This window comes from Leuciscus leuciscus (assembly GCF_965113295.1).
Source record: "Leuciscus leuciscus genome assembly, chromosome: 10".
Classification (NCBI taxonomy): Eukaryota; Metazoa; Chordata; class Actinopteri; order Cypriniformes; family Leuciscidae; genus Leuciscus; species Leuciscus leuciscus.
Window position 1 is genome coordinate 28,594,206 of NC_138734.1, and position 19,863 is coordinate 28,614,068.

A 19,863-nucleotide genomic window follows, 5' to 3' on the forward strand; every position below is an offset into this window, starting at 1 on the left:
GTACTCATGACTAAAGTAGGACAAATGTGTAAAGATTATGAAATAAGCGTTTCTGCAACAGCTCAATAAATCATAAACTGAAGAGAGAGGGGAAATACAGGAAATACTGCCTTGTTTTTAAAATCTTCTCCTCTTCCCTCTGCCTCATTCCTTCTTTATTTTCTATCTCTTCCAGGAAATCCCGTCTTTTCCTCTCCCTCATCCTCTTACCTGATTGTTAAGGACTCTCTCACCTCCTCTCCTTTCTAGATTTCTCTGTTTATCAGACCATAACTGCAACCGCAATCAACTCAACCAGCATTTCAGAGGAGAGAAAGAGAGTGTGTGGAAAATGAGAGATGGAGAAGGCAGAGGAATTACATTTCTCCAACTATGATGTAATCAGGTCACCTAACTGCATCTGACAGGCATGAGAGAGAGAGAGAGAGAGAGAGAGAGAGAGAGAGAGAGAGAGAGAGAGAGAGAGAGAGAGAGAGAGAGAGAGAGAGAGCATGACAGAAAGAAAGAAAGACAAAATGAATAGAATTGAGCAGGACAGTAAAAAACAAAACAGAAGAGAATAAAACAGACTTAGAGAACAGAAAAAAAAATAGAACATGAGAAGAGAACAAAACAAAAGACAACAGGACATAATAGAACCAAACCAGTTTTGTTATTGTTAACCAAAACAGTTTTTTTCTGTTAATTCAAATAAAGCTGAAATAAAATAATAATTAGATGAAACATTTCAATTGAAACTTGTTGCCTTGGCAAGTAACTGAAATAAAAATAGACATTAAAAATAACATTTTAAGTAAAAAATAAGGTACGAGAGGCTGTGCTGTATCGTGAATAAGTCACGGCTCAAGGGCGTTGTCAATAAATAAATACTAGGGATGCACGATATATCGGCCGCCATATCGGTATCAGCCAAAATATGAGCCAAATATATTCATATCAGCCAAAATATGTTCATTTTTATTGTTAACGTTATCGGCCCGATGAGAAAATTGGGCCGATATATTAAAGCCAATAAATAATGGATTATTTCCTACAGCTGAGACACTTCAGATGCATTAATAGTGGCTTTTGTTTTTGCAATCAGGATCTCAAAAATTATATAGCCTAGAAATTTGGATTTAGATTTATCGTTTTTCAAATATAAAGAATTATCAGTTATCGGTATCGGCCAAAATGTTCATATTGGTGCATCTCTAATAAATACTACAATGACATAAAAATAATGAATAGAACAGACAGAGGGAATACAATAAAAACAGAATGAAAAAAATAGAATAGAATAAAACCCCCCAAAAAACAGAATAGAATATTACATGACAGAACAAGACAGAGGAGTAGAAATGTGTAGAAATGTATTCTTCATGCGTTCAGTGACTGAGATTACCTCGTGATTAGGGATTTCCTGAGAAAGTTCATATGAGTGTGAGTGTTGAGGAAGTTGTGCTATGTTCTGTTTATATTGGGGTCTGAGCAGGGCTGATGGGGCATGGGAGACAGACAGTGCTGTTATGGAAACTGAACTCATCCTGAGAGAAGATGTTTGCGTTCTGATTTATGGAGTGTTTTGGGCAGGAGGGGGGGGTCGCTGTATGCGTGATTTGAGAAGCTGCTGGTTTGTGTCGTTATGGGAACCAAAACCTGCCAGACTGACTATTAGTGGTACTGATGTTTAAAAGACACTTGGGAGACCGACATATGCATACACATATGATTGAGTTCAGGTCAGAGTGACCAAATCTCAGAGTCTCTTTGGCCATGAAATCTGAGATGGGCATAAAGGAGTCATATTACACATACACACAGAGCAAACATTTAAACTCATACATGCACAGGCCGATAAAGATCCACCTATTTCCACAAGACATTAATTATGTCTCAGAGGAACAATGAGGATTTCCCTTCCCAGACAAACGAGAGGAAACCTCAGGCCTTGCCACAAAAACATGCACTAAAACTTCACACCTATACATATAATATTAATACTACTTTGATATTTCAGCACTAATACTGGACATTGTGCTGGTGAAGCATCATGAAGTCAAGCATAATCAATTATCTCAACAATACACTTCCAAACCTACAATATCACATTTGGGTCATGTTGTACCATTATCTACATTGTTGTAAAAACACATTGTTGGGTCTTACCTGGACCAGGAGCTCCAATTTCCTGTCATCCAGGAGGTGGACCTGACATCTCCGCCCTTCCGTCATCTGTTGAGGAGGGAGAGAGAGAGAGAGATTAATGAAACCACATTAACAGCAGGGTGAAATCAACTGTAAATACTAGGTCATGGTGACATGACAAAAATAGAAACTCTCCTTACACACATGCAGCGCAATTCCCAATCAAGCAGCAGAATTCAATCTCTTTCACTCCCACACACATGCACACACATTTAAAGTGAATTATCGCACACTTCAGCGATGATGCTGAGTAGCTTGAATTTTTTTGTAGGATGTCATAGGTCTTGTTTGATTTATCCCCTTCTAGTTCTTAAAACATACAGTATAGTACACACAACTTGGCCACCACCAATCTTTACGAAATTTACTAATCAAGTATTGTAAAAACTAAATAAATTAATCAACAAATAAAAGGCATCTTGTATCACACAGAACATGCAGACTTTTATAGCTGGTCAGAGATGAGATAATGACTACTAATTTACAAATAGTGATGTTTTAATGTTCTGCACATTGCAATTTTTTTTACTGACATACAAGCAACCACTGTTTATTTTGTTTTTACATGTCGTTTAGGGTCAAGTTTATCTGAAACAGCTGATACAACAAATACTATAGAACACTTGGCGAAAAATGGGAGTAACATTTACAGAAAATATCACTTTTGTATAAAAGTCACTAGTTAAAACCAATAGTTACACTTTGTTTTAAGGTGTCAGTATTACAGTGTAGTTATACATTTAAGTACAGAGTAATAATAATGAACTACATGTACTTACTATAGGGTTAGGATGAGGTTTGGTTGAGGGTTAATTGCATGTAATTACGCATAATTTATAGTTATTACTACAGTAACTACATGTGACGTGTAACAATGTAACGTGTTACCAAACTAACATTCTAAAGATTATTTCACAAACAAAAAGAATAAACAGTTCTGCTCGTGAATATCTAGCTTAATTGCTTCTAAGTGCCTCAAACAGACTACACAAATCAGGACTAATCTAGTCACAAATGTAAACTCTGCAACTTTGGCAATTAAAGGAATAGTTCACATAAAATTGCATAATTTATGTTGTTCTAAATCTGCATGACTTTTTCTTCAGTGGAACACAATAGATGATTTTTTTTCCGTGTGTGTGTGTGTGTTCTGCAGAAGAAAGAAAGTCATACAGATTTGGAATCATGACAAAATATAGCCTACATTTTTGGGTGAACTATCCATTTTAACAAATGCATACGCAACTCAAAACTGCAGTTAACTACAAAAAGTCACTTTGTATTGTTTCTACGGTATGACTATACACATCAGACATAAGCCTCTATCTAGAGATCAGGGCTTACAGCTGCTGCGAAATATCTGTGTTAATACAAAACACCCCTCAACCATGGCTAATTTGTGAAAGAGGGATCGTGCCATGTCAGTCCGTATAGATACCTGCACCAGTGCACAATCTGATTAGTGCTTTGATTGCCATCTGTCATGGCGGGGAATGTCTTTTGTTTTTTATCAAAGCCAGAAAGGACTGCTCATAATTAATATTAAATTAAGTCTGCAGGAAAAAACAAACAGGCTAACATCAAAGTTTCCTCCAGGCTAAAATGAGAGTGTGCAGTGCATTCAGAAGTCCTGTGATAACCTTTGACCAGACGCACTCAACCTATGAAACATGTTTAGAGTTACTATCGCCTGCACACTCTTATCGTTTGATCTCAAATCACTGCTTGCTCCCACTCACTTTCCATTCAGTCTCGCACACAATTTTTCTGAGTGTTTACTTAAGATTGCTGCTTCTGTGCCAAGCCGTATAGTAAACATCCCATTACGAGCAGGTGGACGGACACATCTGTGAGGAACAGAGTCTGACTAACAGCCATGTCATCGCTTGAGTTATATGGCCTTTAGGATTGAGCTGGTTGGACAACTCGAATACAAAGAACTAAAGTGCAACCAGATACTCCCATTGTTCTTTTCCCTTCAAGAGAGCTTTTCATTTTCTGTTTATTTTCTCTTTAAGGAAAAAATGTTTCCAAGGAATCTGAGAGTTGGTGAATGTGATACTAACAGTGGCGGTAGTTCACATCCATCAGCGGACTTTCCGTCCGGTTCCTGTTTATACATCCTTTATGGATAGACGAGTCAGAAAGGCAGTAGTGCACTGACTCACTCTCTCTAGTGTGCTACATCTCGCTCTTATTCTATCTCTCCATGCTTTCCAGCTCTCATCCACCCCCTCTGCCTCTATATGTAGGCCAGTTTAAAAGGAATGTGGAGAAAACGGAAGAATACAAGACGTTTCTTAAGCTTTTCAGCGTGGTGGTGTACGTAAGGACATCAGAATGGGAACATGTGGAGTGTTCTGCCTGCCATCAGGAAGCGCCGTCCCTGAGGAACACTAACAATGAGGCTGTTAAAAGCAGCATGGCTCACATTTCCTCCACGCACACGTGGGGGGAAAAGACTGGAGGAGGGGAGTCACAGGACTAGAAACACATCCTTTCTTCCTCTTCTCCTCAGCAGAGCTACAGACTACACAACCACGTGACTGACCACATGATTGATATTGTGTGTCCGAACAGACTGGTGTGAGTTTGTTGTTGACCTGTGAAGATGTGTGTTTACAGGGGGGCTCGGCTTGATGAATTTCTCTTGGTTGTGCTAACATTGAAGCTAACTCAACAGCATAGAAACTCTAGCTCCTAAAAACTGATATCCTGTCTTCAGAATAACATACCCTTAGGCAACATCTGTATTCTTATCCCTCAGTAGATCACATTTCCATATTATAAAGACAAACCTAAATCAATATGACCAGAATGGTCCAGTCTTTATTTATGTTTTTCTTTTTTTAATTGTATAATTCCTTCCCTGGAGCAGCACATGATCCAATTAGGTCTAACTTTTAGGATACTGAATAAAAATGGTAGCATAATCAATTCAAACTACAGCAGCACCATTAAAACCATATATCTACTCCAGTTTAGGTATGGGTAATGATGGTTGACTAATCTACTAGTTGTCCAAAAACCAAATAGATCCTTTTGAAAGCATCTTTATGTAAACCCCACCTAAGAAACACATTTGATTGAGTTCAGTTAAACCAAAACCGTGTGTGTGAAAAAAATTGAGGAAAAAAAGGAATGTTGAGGAAAAGATTTTGTGTGTGCGAGTGTAAAATGTAGGCTATATATATGTGCATACATATACTGTGTATATAGAAACACAAACTTTTATGTTTGATGCGATTAATTGATTTGACAGGACTAAAATGAATACATGAATAGAGAATACATCTTACTTGATCCTTCCTCAAAGTTCGATATCTTTGTAGATATACTACCATAATTAAGCAAAACCTTAGAATTCCATGGAATGGATTTAAACAAAGTTAAACAGCACTACACATATTGGCAGCTAAAACCATATTCAAATTAGCCAAAACATTTAATAAACAAACATAGTTGTGGGATGTGTAAATGATGGCTGTTCCAATTTTAAGGGGATCTCTGAAGCTTTCTGAGAGCACAGGTTCCATGTGGGCCTGCTCATAGCAAAAGCAAAACATGCAGATCCCACAAGCAAGAGTTTGCGGCATCTGATGTTGGGCTGACTTTCCAATCTTAAAGGTTAAACTTCATTACCGACCTTGCGGTAGCCCAAAAGCACCACATTTTTGTTACATCACCATATTAAACCTCTTAAGGTTGGAGTCAGGCTTGATAGGAACACTTCCCACCACACAATAGGAGATTAAAAACCTGAGGCTTTGAATAGAGCAAACAGCACATCCCTAAAGCCTGAAGCTCAAGATGTCAAACCTCCGCTCCACTAAATGAGAACACTTCTCACTGGGGTGTATCTGGAGGGGGAGGTGAACAGCTCTCAACCACAATGTCAGAATCTAACAATCAGGTGCTGGGAATTGTGTGTTTGTAGTAGTGTGTTTGTGTGCTGCGTCTGGTGTGTGGTTACAAAATGCCTCGCCTGTAATCACTGAACGGTGAGTCACTGCTTTCTCAGCTGAACTCGGCACACTACACTCACACTGCCCTACGAACCTGTGATGTCATTAAAATCGCGTAGCACAGACATTTCAGTCAGTGTAATATTTGTAAATCATTGTCATTCTTTTATAGATGATGAAAGTAGTGCTTGCACAATTAATCTAAATGAAAACGAATTTGGCTTGGTGCGGCTTAATTAAATAATATGCACTGTGTTTCAAAGTGAAGTATGGCACTTTGTTCTTTTACACACGAGCAGCTCATAATCCACTGCCTAGTGTCTCGTCACAGTAAATCGCAGTAAATACTGCTTTGCACAAACTCATCTCTGCATCTTCCCTGAGTTTGAGTTGCTTATAAAGTGCATTTGGGAAAGTAACACGCCAACCATCTTCCCAAACATGTAACGAGAACTTCAGAAGCAATTATAAACTGTTATAAACCAAATATAAGCTTTAAAGTCTCCCTGTTGGTTTATGCCAAAATAAAAGCTTGACAGTTTAACATTCAAAATTGAATGACAGCCTTGAATACTTAACTTAAACTATTATTGTTAATTTTCTTATATACACAATTTTTTTTGCAGTGAAATATAACAATAGTAATATTTATTGTTTTGTTTAATATTTTATTTAATAATAATCATTATCATTATAAATATTTATTATATTTTAAAATATGTATTAATTAATTATTATTATTACTTTATAGTCATATTGTGCAGCCCTACACTGAATCAAGCACAGCCAAACTGGAGCTTTCAAACAAAACAAAAAAAAATATTTTTTATCATAGCTGTAATTTTTATTTTAAAAAAAAAGCCCAATTAGATTCCCCAAACCATGCAGTCCTAATATAAAAGTGCAGTTACTCTGATGCACACTGCAGAGGAGACGATTAAAGTATAATATAATCTGATCCGATGATAAACCCACTCTCTGGTGCAGATTTAAGACTGACCCTGATGCCCTGTTTAGGGTTTCATTGCGGTTTATCCGTACTAAATCCTAAGCTACATGTTAGCTTCACATTCACTCTCACTGAGCAGTACGATGTGTAGAAGATAGAGATTTAAGAGCATTTGAATTAGTGAACATCCAATTCAGATCATATCAGACACAGATATTAAACATGATAGGAGGTGGTTGATGTCCTTGTGATAGTACAGGCCATCAGACACAACCTCATAGACACAGCAAGGGGGTATTTAGCAATTATTTCCCCTTAATGCACACTGACAACAAAATGACAGTGCACCACATTGACCACACATGCACATGGGCACCACAAAGGCAGAACAATCAATGTTCATCAAAAATTCGGGTAGAAATTAAGTCTCATGGTGCAGACTGACCAATGATAAAAGTCTAGGCGACTGCAGGTCTGGTTTTCATGCCTGACCATGTGTGCTAGAGTACATCAGCCTGCTGACACTGCTGCCCTGCAGTGCAGACATCACAGGGTGAGCAGCATAAAAAAAGACATCCGTCACCCTGAGCCGGCAGGACCACAGCTGCCTAGATAGGCACAGCCCAGTCTGCTTTGTTTACAGACAGACCCCAATCACAGGCTGTTCCCCAAAACCCAATGGGATGCTATCTAGATTCCAGACAGTATGTTAAAAGACATGCATGATGCCTAAAATAATGTCTAGGTAAGAAGCTCACATCTCTACAGAGATGAGGATGTCTGATGTTATATGACATTATACTAAATCAAAGTGGAATGCATCTTTGAAGCCCAAAAATGCAAGAATTTTTGGGTCCATGCACCAAATAATGCTGTCTACTAGGCAGTTCACATCTCATCAGTCTTTTGGCAGCTGTTATGGGAAACTGCAACAAAAATGAATAAAGTGAAACACATGTATGCAACCCAGAAGTCAAAAGTTTTTGAGAGACAGCCCAAATCAACATCTATCTATCTATCTATCTATCTATCTATCTAGGCCTATCTATCTATCCTATTAATGCTGATGGTAATCTCATTTAACAGCCCTAAAACAGCATTTTTCATTAGGTCTTGAGACAGCACAATCTTTTCTATGAGGCTGTCGTAGGACATTTCGGGTAACGTTAAATCTAATAAAGCAAGACTTAACACAGCTACATTGTTCAAAGATTTTAAGGATATGACCGTGATGGTCACATGCATGCAATTCTTTTAAGTTCCTGTCACTATCCACAGCAGATCTTATCAAATTCAGCTGTCAGCACAGGTTAATAGCCTTGGAAAAATGGATGAATGAGTCTGAATGGGCAGTAATGGTGACCAAGCAAAGCAGATAAGCTAGCAAGTTTAGTATACAAACTCCTTAAAACGCAACATTATTCGTTTCTAAAAAATGACCTTAAGGATGATGTTCGTCCAAATAGATCAACATTATGAGAAAACGATACAGTATTTCTCACATAATATGCCTGTGTTTCTGAGATAAATGGTTAGCAGGCTAGCTGCATTACATTCAGTTTACACTCAGAGCCTTTTCACCTAAAAAAAATCAGATTTTAAAGATGATATCCCCCGTGTATGGTCACAAATCAGTGCTCTATCGTGTGTTTTAATCAGTAATCGGAAAATAATTGAAGTATATATGTGTAGTTTAAGTAAAAAACATCACGTATTTCACGCATCCATCCTTCCATCGCCCCGACTGACTGAATTGGGAAGCGCGAGACCAGCGCAAAACAAGCGCGAGACGTGCGCGCGATTTACCTTGCTGGAAATCCTTTACGCTCCCGCGTTCATGAATTCCTCGCCGAAATAAGAAATAAATGTTCTCTAACAACAACAGCAGTAATCCAGATGGGTTAAGTCCGAAGAGAAAACGTTCACACGCCGGCCTAAATCATCTTCGAAGTCAGCATCATCCATGTCGTTGTTGAGATCCCCGGTGAAGCTGCACAGGCGGAGCGGAGCGGACTGACAGCGGCAGTGCCAGCATATCCCATCCCATCCCTCTCCGCTCTCAACGCGGTGTTTCACAGGGACCGCTGGCCTGCGTCCAGCAACAAGCAGATCCGCACAACACTATTCACAGTTCCTCCACAGCAAACCCCAACCCCTCCTCCTCCTCATCCTCCTCTTGCTGCTGCTCTTCCTCCGCCTTTCCCCCGTGACACCGCGGAGCGGCTGTGATCCACAGCAAAACGCGACGCACACACTAAACAGTTCAGCCTGACATTACCATCAGTTTACACCAGTCTTGTTTTTGTAGCTTTTGTTGTTAACAAAAACTATTAAGTGTAATTTTCGTTAATTGAAAGGAATCTGAAAAAATAAATAATTTTTTGAAAAAATAAATTATATATATATATATAGCCTATATATATATATATATATATATATATATATAAAGAAGACATTTTAGAAATGGAATTAGAATCAGAACCGGCAACTAACTGAAATAAGTTGAAGTTATATATATATATATATATAGATAGATAGATAGTTAGATAGATATATCCGTCATGACATCTCTGAGAGATTGGCATGATAATAGAGATTGGCAATGTTAATGTATACTTGGTCTTGGTGGAATAGATCTGCTGCTGCTCCTGTAGAGCAAGCACCAAGACTTGCTACTGCCAATACATTCGCAGACATTACTGTGAGCAAGACATGCTGCTGCATGCTGTAATGAAGGATGCATGTAATGTAACATACATGAAATAAACCCCAGTAGCAGATCTATACAGGTGGAGCTGGGGAAGGTGAAGGGTTTCTGAAAGCGCACTTGCAGACAGCTAAAGGCAAACTACAAGTATTTGAATGTTGAGCAATGTAGATAATAATGTGATCGCTACCAAGTGAGTTAAGGACATAAGGATCTAGAGTTTAATGCCAGAACTATAGGTAGGCCTATATATAAACAGTACCATGGTAACATCCAAAAAGCATGGTAACAGCATGGTACTTTTTGGTATTTCTTTATATCACCACAATATTACAATCGGATATCCTGTCCGTCATGTTACTGCAATACTTTTCGTAAGGGTAAAAAACATACTATGGTATAACAATGGTTTGTGGATGTACTATGGTACTGGCATGTTTTGTTTTGCTTTTGACAATGTACCCGGCAATACCATCATGTTCATTGAAATTCTTTGGGATATAGTGCAAAATACTGTCCATGGTATACTGTATGAATATGGTAACCATTGAGTACCATGGTAAATATCAAAGTACTACAGGATTACCAGTGACTGTCAGGAATTTTCTGCACTGTGGAAAAAAGTCCTGGTTGTGTGTGCGTGTGTGTTGATGCTGACCAATGACTAACAGACCCACATCTGGATTTGCAGTAGAAACGCAGAAACATTTGGGAATGGGTTGCACTCACTTTGCCTCTGCCTGACTTTCTTCCGCCCCCTCCGTTTCTAATTCAGATTTCCTTTCCCATTTAGTTTGGCCAGGGTAAATGAAAAAGGGGGGAAAGGAGAGAGAAACTTTTGAAAGATGCTTTTCAAACCGAACCGACTGTTAGAGGGAGCTGATTTGTGTGAAATCCTTCACACAGACGTCTAACGGTCGTTTCACCGCAAAGTCAACATTGCAGAGGACTCAATGAAAACTTTTACAAAAACTGGAAGGTGTTCTTCTTGTAAGGGTCATAGCCTGCATGCATAAATTCTGCATAACGATTCACAAGAGCTATTTCTATAATTCTCAGAAAAAGTAAGGATAACACTTTACAAAAAGGTTTAATTTGTAAACATTACACATTAGTTAACATGAACTATGAAAAATACTTATATAGCATTTATAAATCTTAGTGAAAGTAATTTTAACATTTACTAATGCAATATCTAGCAATAAACAGATTTGATTTTATTATTAACTAATGTTAACAAAGATGAATAAATATATTGTATCAAATGTATTGCACATTGTTAGTTCATGTTAATGCATTAATAACGTTAACAATTGGAACCTAAATTGTAAAATGCCAAAAAGAAAATGATGTGTTCTTTGTGGGTTACTTTACATTTCATATTTTAAAAAGTTAATTCAGAGACATTTGTATCACTATGTAGAAGTAATTTAGCTTCTGTGGAAATGTTGTGCAATTAATTCACTCTGGTTGGTCTTATGTCTTTAGAAACACTACAAAAGCAAAGACAAAATAATAGAACGAAACAATTTCTGTATCATTCAACATTTTTAAATGACATTTCCTTCCTTCACTCACAAACTAAACACAACATGTAAAAGCTCTTATGACTATACAAGAGCATTAATAGTTATGCGTTATCAGTTCATTAATGCTTACCAGTTTAGGTAAGCATTGTTTAGTTAATGATTTACAAAGTGACCTTTAAACCACAAGACTACAAAGAACACAATTTTAACCATTTAGTGTGCCAAACTACCGCAAGGTGCATATAGGGCCCCCGGACAACCAGGGGGCGCCCCTTGCTCTCAAATATTATTTGAGTAGCATATCATTATATAATGTAAACACATTTTTTATGACATGCAGATTCAACTTTAGCGGTATTAGCTGTCAACGAAAATTTGGATTTAATTTGACTTGTTCTAGCATGCGTTTCAAAGGGTTTTCCTTTACATATTTATATACTTTTTTTCATAAAGTGCAATATGTTGCCAGTGCATACGGAATACCATTGTCATTAGCACTAATGTTTATTGATATTAAACTCACTGTATGTTGTTTGTTCACAGTGAAACTGCTCTGGGGGCGGGGGTTGGGTAATGTCGACAGAGGCCCCTTCACAAAGTTTTGCTTAGGGCCCCTAGAAGTGTATGAACGGCACTGCCACGGCATTCTGTCTTACAATGATACAGCACAGAATTTCCACAGTCCTTGGTTTAACGATTTTAAGCTTTGCTTTAAAACGCACTTGAACTATGGAGTGAAACACTGCACTGAGGGTCAGGATTTTCCATCTCTCTTCTTCACTCTCTCACGCATACTCATGGGAGGGCCTTTGAAAAGTAATTGAAAAACACTCCAAACATAATGCAATTAGGCTGCAGGCTTACATTTCATTATTATCCGACTGCTGGCGATAACGCCATCCATAAACAAACACAAGTATCTGAAGTCAATCGAATCTCAGTGTGTTTGTTGAATTTGATGACAGTCCGATCATTCATCTTTGATTTAAATCGTTATTGAGGTCATAACGATTTAAAGGTGGTGCAAGGTAAGCGAGTCACATCATCCCGGCTGTTTGTACCGCTGTTGATTTTGGACTCCCAGCCCCAGCGGAAACACTACTGTCCAATTTAAACAGTCCCTCATGATCTCTCTGCGCTCTCTAATACATATTTTAACTTCATTTATTGGCTCCTTCCTCTGGGCACAGGTCCCAACAGTGTCACAAGAGCTCGTTGTTTAAAACAGGCAGTGTGTGTGTGTGTGTGTATTTCTGTGCGTGGATGGAGGTGAACATTTGTACAAAAGGAAACCCTTGATACTGTGGGGGCGTTTCGGAATAAATGAGAATGTCCAGGCTCACACGACTGTGACTGGGGAGAGAGAAGGTCTAAAATAAACTTCTGAAAGACCAAGCACAGCTATGTCTGCCAGACCAAAGCGCACAATTTGTTTAATACGTACCGTCTTTTGTGTCTAAATCGGCCAGAAGAGTACAAGAGGAAGAGATTGCGATGTTCTCTGAGAAAATGAAAGGCTGAAATTTCCTCAAAACGAATAAAAATATGGGAAACCGACCTCTCTTGCCGTCTCTATACAGGAAATGTGGTTCTGGTTAGGAGTCTAAGAGTTTGGTTATTTTTGTCTCACTGCCTCAGGCTCAGAGACAAAGCGGGGTGTATGTGTGTGTATATATCGAGGGGTTTGTTATTTTTTCGGAAGGCGGTCACACGGGTTCACCCTTCAACTTCTGCGGACATAAGGACAGGTTGTATGGCTGACATAAACCAAATTGGATAGAGGAAGGATTGAATGCTATTTGTGCGTGTGTGTATACGTGTAGTGAGGTTGCAGCTGTGGCCTATAATGTCTGAACTAGATGTAAACAATACTGACCAATAATTGAAGCAAGATGTAGTTCCCTGCTGCTCACACACACACAGACTTTCATTTTTGTCACTTTATTAATCGCGCACTTTGTATTCATCAAAGAATGTATCACAGTTTCCACAAAAATATTAGGCAGCATCACTGTTTTCAATATGGATAATATACAGAAATGTTTCTTGAGCACCAAATAATTATATTAGAATGATTTCTGAAGGATCATGTGACACTGAAGACTGGAGTGATGATGCTGAAAATTGGGAAGAAGAAAGTGTACACAAAAATGGATGACATCAGATATTGTTCTTGCTTCTCTGCATGTGGATGTCACAAGACAAAAAAACATTGTGTTGCAACTGTATTAAAAAATGGCGCCTCTTGTGTTGTCATCCCCCTTGTAGCACGCTCAAGTGACGATTCTCTGTCAAACAATCAACGTTCTGCAGTGAGTCTAACTCCACCCTTAAGGTACCGGACTACTGTGCTAGGAACCCCAACGGAAGGGTCCCAAAAAAGTGGTACGGTACGATTCAGTATTTTGGTACCATTCACAACTTTTGACAATCGAAACGGAAATAATTGCATATCATACTGTACTATACTGTACGGTACTGTTTAGTCATTCATTATTTGCCACAGTCCCTGATTTGTGTCTCACCTGTACCCTGTTCCATTGATTATCATCCTCTATGTATTTAAACCTTCTGTCTTCGTTTGTTCTGCATCATGCATCTCTTCCTTTGGATTATCAATACAAGCCACCCTTGACAGTTAGGCCTGGTTTCATAGACAGGGCTTAGACTAATCCAGGATTAGACTACACTTAGTTCAATTAGGACATTTAAGTAGTTTTTATAAACGTGCCTTATAAAAAACATTACTGGTGTGCATCTTGAGAAAAAAAAATGGCACTGACATTTTAACTGTTTTCAGTTAAAACAGCTCAAACATTGATTTTAGTCTGGGACTAGCTTAAGCCTTGTCTGTGAAATCGGGGGTCAGTTAAACTTCAGAGACTTAACAAATGGACCATTAGGGATAGTTCACTCGCAAATGAAAATTCGCTCATCATTTAGTCTCCCTCATCTTGCTCCTTTCTTTCTTCCGTGGAAAGTTTACACTGACTGCACTTTCACATACAACAAAAGCATAAATTCAGGCCATAAATCTCCTGTGTGTTTCATGCTACAGTCACAAAATTCCCTTTCCATAAAATAGGCTCTTATATGAGCCATGTTCTCATCATCTTCTGCTCAGGGGCTGGGGGTGGACAAGCCACAGGGCTTTGGTGGGGTTCGGTGTTTAGGGTGTAGGATGTTGGCTGTGGGTGGAGTTTTTTTTTATGAATAATCTTAGTGGTTACAAACCTCCTTTAAATCACATCAAAGATCCCCCACAGTCTCTGCAATGAGCCCTGTGTTGATACTGAATTTGTGTAATTCTATATGGAGAGTCTTTACAGATCCAGGTGTGAGTGAGGTTAACAGCAGATATTTATGGTATTTTCTTCATGGGAAAGTCGTAGATGTATTAGCTGCGGGTCATAAAAGAGTTTTGGATCTTTAAAGAGATAAATGGACTAATTGTGCATTGTAAAGTAGTTATCCAAATAACGTTTTTGGGATGGACACCAAAGCACCTGTGTATTTACAGCGGTGTATGCTATTGGACAACTGAGGATCATAACTGCACTCAGATGTATGTGAGAATGTTATTGAACGGTCTAAAGAGACCTGCAACTTCTCTACATATAGAAGCCAGTGCAGAGAAGACCGGGAATGACTCTTTTTGGGCCTCATGTCAGCATGTGTGTGTGTTATGAGGGAAGAAAATGTGTTTCCAGTTAAATCCAGGAGGAAAAAACCAACACACACCCACATGTAAGCACTTCAAACGTGTGTGAGATCTCTCCTGCTGTAAAAAGCTGCAAAGCTTTGCTCCCATCTGGCCGTATATATACACACACACACACACACACACACACACACACACACACACACACACACACAAACACACACACACACACACACACACACACACACACACACACACACACACACACACACACACACACACACACACACACACACACACACACACACACACACACACACACACACACACACACACACACACACACACACACAGACATAACCTAAACATCTAAAGCTTCAAGCCTACTAACACACCCACACACACAAATATATCCCACCATATACTTTGGAAACACATGTGACAAATAAATAAGATAAACAAGACCAGATAAACAGCACTTGAGTCGATAAAGTTTACTGAAACATACTGGAACATATTCATCTATATAGTTTTAGTTGAAGTTTTTCACTGTTTCGGTGTGATTGGAAAAGCCTCAGTGTTGAAAGCTGAGTCATTCTGTTCTCAAGCCCTTTTGAATATTGATTGAGGGTAGAACTACTGAATGCAAATCCGCCTCTGACAAAAAGAAACCCAGACCTGCTGTGAATGTGTATGAGAGAGAGAGAGCTTAGAAAGAGGCTGTATCTAGACAAATATGAACATGGAATCTAAGTATGAATTCAATAAGAAAATTGGTAAAATATTTGGTGTTGTATTCCTATATGTTTTCTTCATTATTCTAGACAATCTTCAGTAGTGATGGTAGTGTAATTATGCTTTATATAGACTACTTGCTGAGGGTGATTGTTAAGCAACTCTTTTTGTACGTTACATCACTCCACCAGTAGGTGGCAACAAAGTGAGTCACTGAATCATTAAATCAAGCAGAGATGAATTACATGCCTGTCTTTATGAGTGACTCAACGAACACGAAATTGCATCCACTCTTGAGTAGGTACTTATTCTGAATAAGTAATTACTTCAATGTTCTATAGTATGAGTGTGCGTAGTATAAATGTAATCTGGACGTACTACATCCGCCATATTGTCATTGTGACCTGCCAGTGTCAGTTTGTGTCGCTTCACTGCCATCCAAAAATCCTCTCCCGTGCCCTCATGGGATAGTGAAGTGTCCATCGTATCAGAATCTCACCAAAAGTAGTGGGGTACTGTTAATTAAGACATGCTTCCTTTGTCACAAACTGTTTTTCGGCTACTTTTTAGTAGGAAAGGATGTGATTCTAGATGCAGCCAGCGACTCAACCGATTCAAAAAAACAAAAAAGCTGATTAATTTAGGAAAGAATCAAGTGATTCTCTTTGAATTATTCAATGAATCATTCACTAAACAGATTTGTTCCAAAATGTTTTAAACTGCTGAACATGGTTTAGCGACGTCTTCCTATTTTTATGTCTAAGTGTATGGTGTGTATATTTCATGTCATTTTCTTTTTATGTATCAGATTCTGTTGAAATGCTTGCTATTGAGTCCATTACAAATTTCCCTATCAGGGACAATAAAGTATATTTCATTCATTCAGGATTGTTTAAAATGACATCTAAAACCATTATTTTTAAGGCATTTTAAATATTAAATTGTCACATTACAGGACTATTTAAGTGAAACGTAAAAAAGCTAAAATGATTTCTGCCAGGCAAACACATAGGCAAGAGTAATGATTTATCATGCAGAACTTATCAGAGCCAAAAACCTCCCATTAAATGAAAAAGCTTTTGGAAAAGTTGTGCTATAATTGTCACCAGTCATTGAGAACAAAGAAAGTGTGTAAGTCTGTGCGTAACATGGAGATTGCTGACTCAGGAACTATATGAATCGATAAATGAGATCTCCTCTCACATGACTATGTGTGTCTTTAATTGTGTGTATGTCAGCACAATCCTCTGAACGAGTCTCTGAGAGTGTGAAAGTGTGTGTGTGTGTGAACTAGGACATAAAACTCAGTGAATATATGAGTCAGTAGAGCAGCAGAAATGATCCCTCACACACAACACAAGACAGAGAGAGCTTACAGCAATCGAGTCTATTCCTCCTCCATCCAGCCTCTTACACACTCTGACCACAGACCACATCACTGCTCTCACCATATACAGCCATCTCATACCATCATCTTCACACGCTGTGTATGTTTGTGTGTGTTTAATAAAGGGCTCTCCTGGGAATGACGATCTATTGAAGAGGAAACATTATCTAGGAGTGGTCAAAGGAATAGTTCACCCAAAAATGAAAACGATGTCATCATCTCACCGTCATGCTATTCAACAATTCTGTGGCACTCAAAGGCACTCTTTTCCTTATTAACAGTTACGGATGCTGTCAATGTCCAAACATGACCAAAAACACTTTAATGGTAGTGGAGTGGTAGCCTGGAAATCCAGACCTAAATCTGATTGATTAATGGTCTGGCATCGACTAATGAAAATCAGCCAGCTCGAGGGGCGGCACCAGGCATGCATTTGAAAATCTCACTGCACGCAATTGGATAACACTACGACCAATCACAACAATAAGCCCCATACGCTGGTATATTAGACTCTTGCCGTATCCGGTCGGCAAAACAGCAAAAACACCCTTCTTGCAAAGGAACGATTCGAGATAAAATCTTTTAGATAAAAAGCCAAGTCTAACTCGTTCATTGTAGCGGCCAAAGCTGTTTCAAACAACTGGTGTTCATCCATAGCCATCTTGCAATGTTTATTAATGACTTTGACGTCACAGCGTCGTCGTCATCTGTTTGGCTCGCCTCTGGCCCGCCTATATCAGATAACCCGATGTGATTGGTGCAGCTCGGATACAAGGGCATATTTAATGAGCATCATTACTCGACACCAGAGTAACTCGCTGAGCAAATTCAACTTGTGCTCTCGCGAGAACTCTGGATTTCCAGGGTAGTGGAGTGGGAGATTTCCATAAATAATCAGTGAATTTAATCTGTTACTCATATAATCCTACGTGGAAAGAACTACTGTTATGGTGTTTTTTTGGACCCTGATTGAAGTGAGGGTGAGTAATCAATTAATCAATGAAAATTAACATTTTTGGATGAACTATTCCTGAAACATTCTCTCTATTTGTATCACTCATTCTCAGAGTCATCCAGCTGTTTTCCCATGCTATGTGTTTGTTGGAGGAATGCTTTCATGAAGCACCGTTGGCTATTTCTGTATGAGAGAACATCTTTAGTCGGTCAAGCATTCTTGGGATTCTGGAGAAACTAGAGCAATTTGGAGTTTGTTGATAAAAGAACTAGTGAAGGAGCATTCTGGGCCACACACACATCTGCAGTTTATTAAACTGAAATGGATCTGTGAATGGACTTAAGGTGTTCCTGGATATGATGGACCCCCCACGATAAACACACACACACACACACTAAACTCTGCCTTGACATATGTTTTTATTCCACCAGAGACACTCTATTGCTCCATTCAAACACCTACTGAGCCGCCTACCTATACAGTCTGTTTATATATATATATATTTCTTCAAAGCTTGCACCTTGGAACCTATTTCAAGGTTTGCGTTCTCGAGCCACCGGGCACTGTTGTTGTGCGAATGAGCGGGCCGGAGCGCATTAAGGGTTTTCTGTTGGAACAGTGTTGTGTAAGCGGCGCCTAAATTAATAACTAATGATCTTTGCAACGGAAGTGAATCAATCAAAACTAACTTTAGCTGGACAATAACTTTATTCTAGAGCTGTTGTAAAGCCAAAACAATCTCTGTTACTTTAATTTCCTATTATCACTGTAAAGCTGTTTTGAAATATTGTAAAAAGCGCTATAAATGAAGGTGACTTGACTAGACTGTTTCAAAAGTAGAAATGTAATGCTGCCTCATTTTGACAATATATCTGGTAGAAATGTCAATTATAAATATTTAATCAATTACTGCAAAGAAAAGATAAAAAAAAGAATCTTGTGGATGGATGCACCAGTATTAAAATGCTGATACGATAATTATTTCCATGTTAGGTTTTCATGATAAATGGTCACTATTAAAATTGTATACAATTCTGTTTAAAAAAAAAAAAAAAAGTAAAAACATAAAGCAACTATTTTAAGTGAATTTAGGCATCACAACATATAAAGTTGCAGTGTAGTTACCTAAAACAAAAACAATTGAATTCATTTTCAGCAATTGAAATAAAGCTGAAATAAATAAATAAATAAATAAATATAAATATATATATATATATATATATATATATATATATACATATATATACACCTTTGGCAACTAACTGTAATGAATAAGTTTAAACTGAAGTACTAAAATGACTAAAACTGAAATAAAAATAAAATAAAGCTAAATAGAAATATTAAAAATACTAATAAAAATGACAGAGGCATATAACAAAATTACTAAAAATGTAAAAATAAATCAAATAAATTAAAACCGAAAATATAAAAATCAAAGTTAATTCAGTAAATACTATAATCATGTATAAGTAATTAACACTGTAATGTACATTTTGAAAAATGTCTATTCATTTTTAAAATGTTAAAGATTGCATTGTGAATTTTCTACAACAGCCCATATTTAAACCTGAAAAATCTCTTATGACTTCCTATAGTAAGTAAGTAAGTAAGTAAACTTTATTTATATAACCGATGTGGTAACAATAAGTTGTGCTTTCTATTTCGGGGCTTATGAGCTTCTATTTCAGTAAGACGAACGCTATCTTAGAAACTATGAAACAAAGATAATATGTGCACTTAACCTCCTTCAACAAAAGCTTTATAAGTTTAATAGTACATTTCTCACAC

General features: G+C 38.0%; 1 protein-coding gene across 11 annotated transcripts in view; it reads right to left on the bottom strand.

Moving 5' to 3' along the window:
• frmd4a (FERM domain containing 4A) overlaps positions 1 to 19,863 on the bottom strand; it is a 154,013-nt gene that overhangs the window by 40,427 nt on the left and 93,723 nt on the right. For 10 of the 11 annotated variants that reach the window (XM_082181787.1, XM_082181786.1, XM_082181776.1 and 7 more), the window contains exon 2: positions 2,149 to 2,214. In XM_082181787.1, the coding sequence (XP_082037913.1) occupies positions 2,149 to 2,214 (66 nt within the window). Of the gene's footprint in view, positions 1 to 2,148; positions 2,215 to 8,907; positions 9,258 to 19,863 lie in introns of those variants that run through there. The other variant, XM_082181777.1, reaches the window with a different exon arrangement.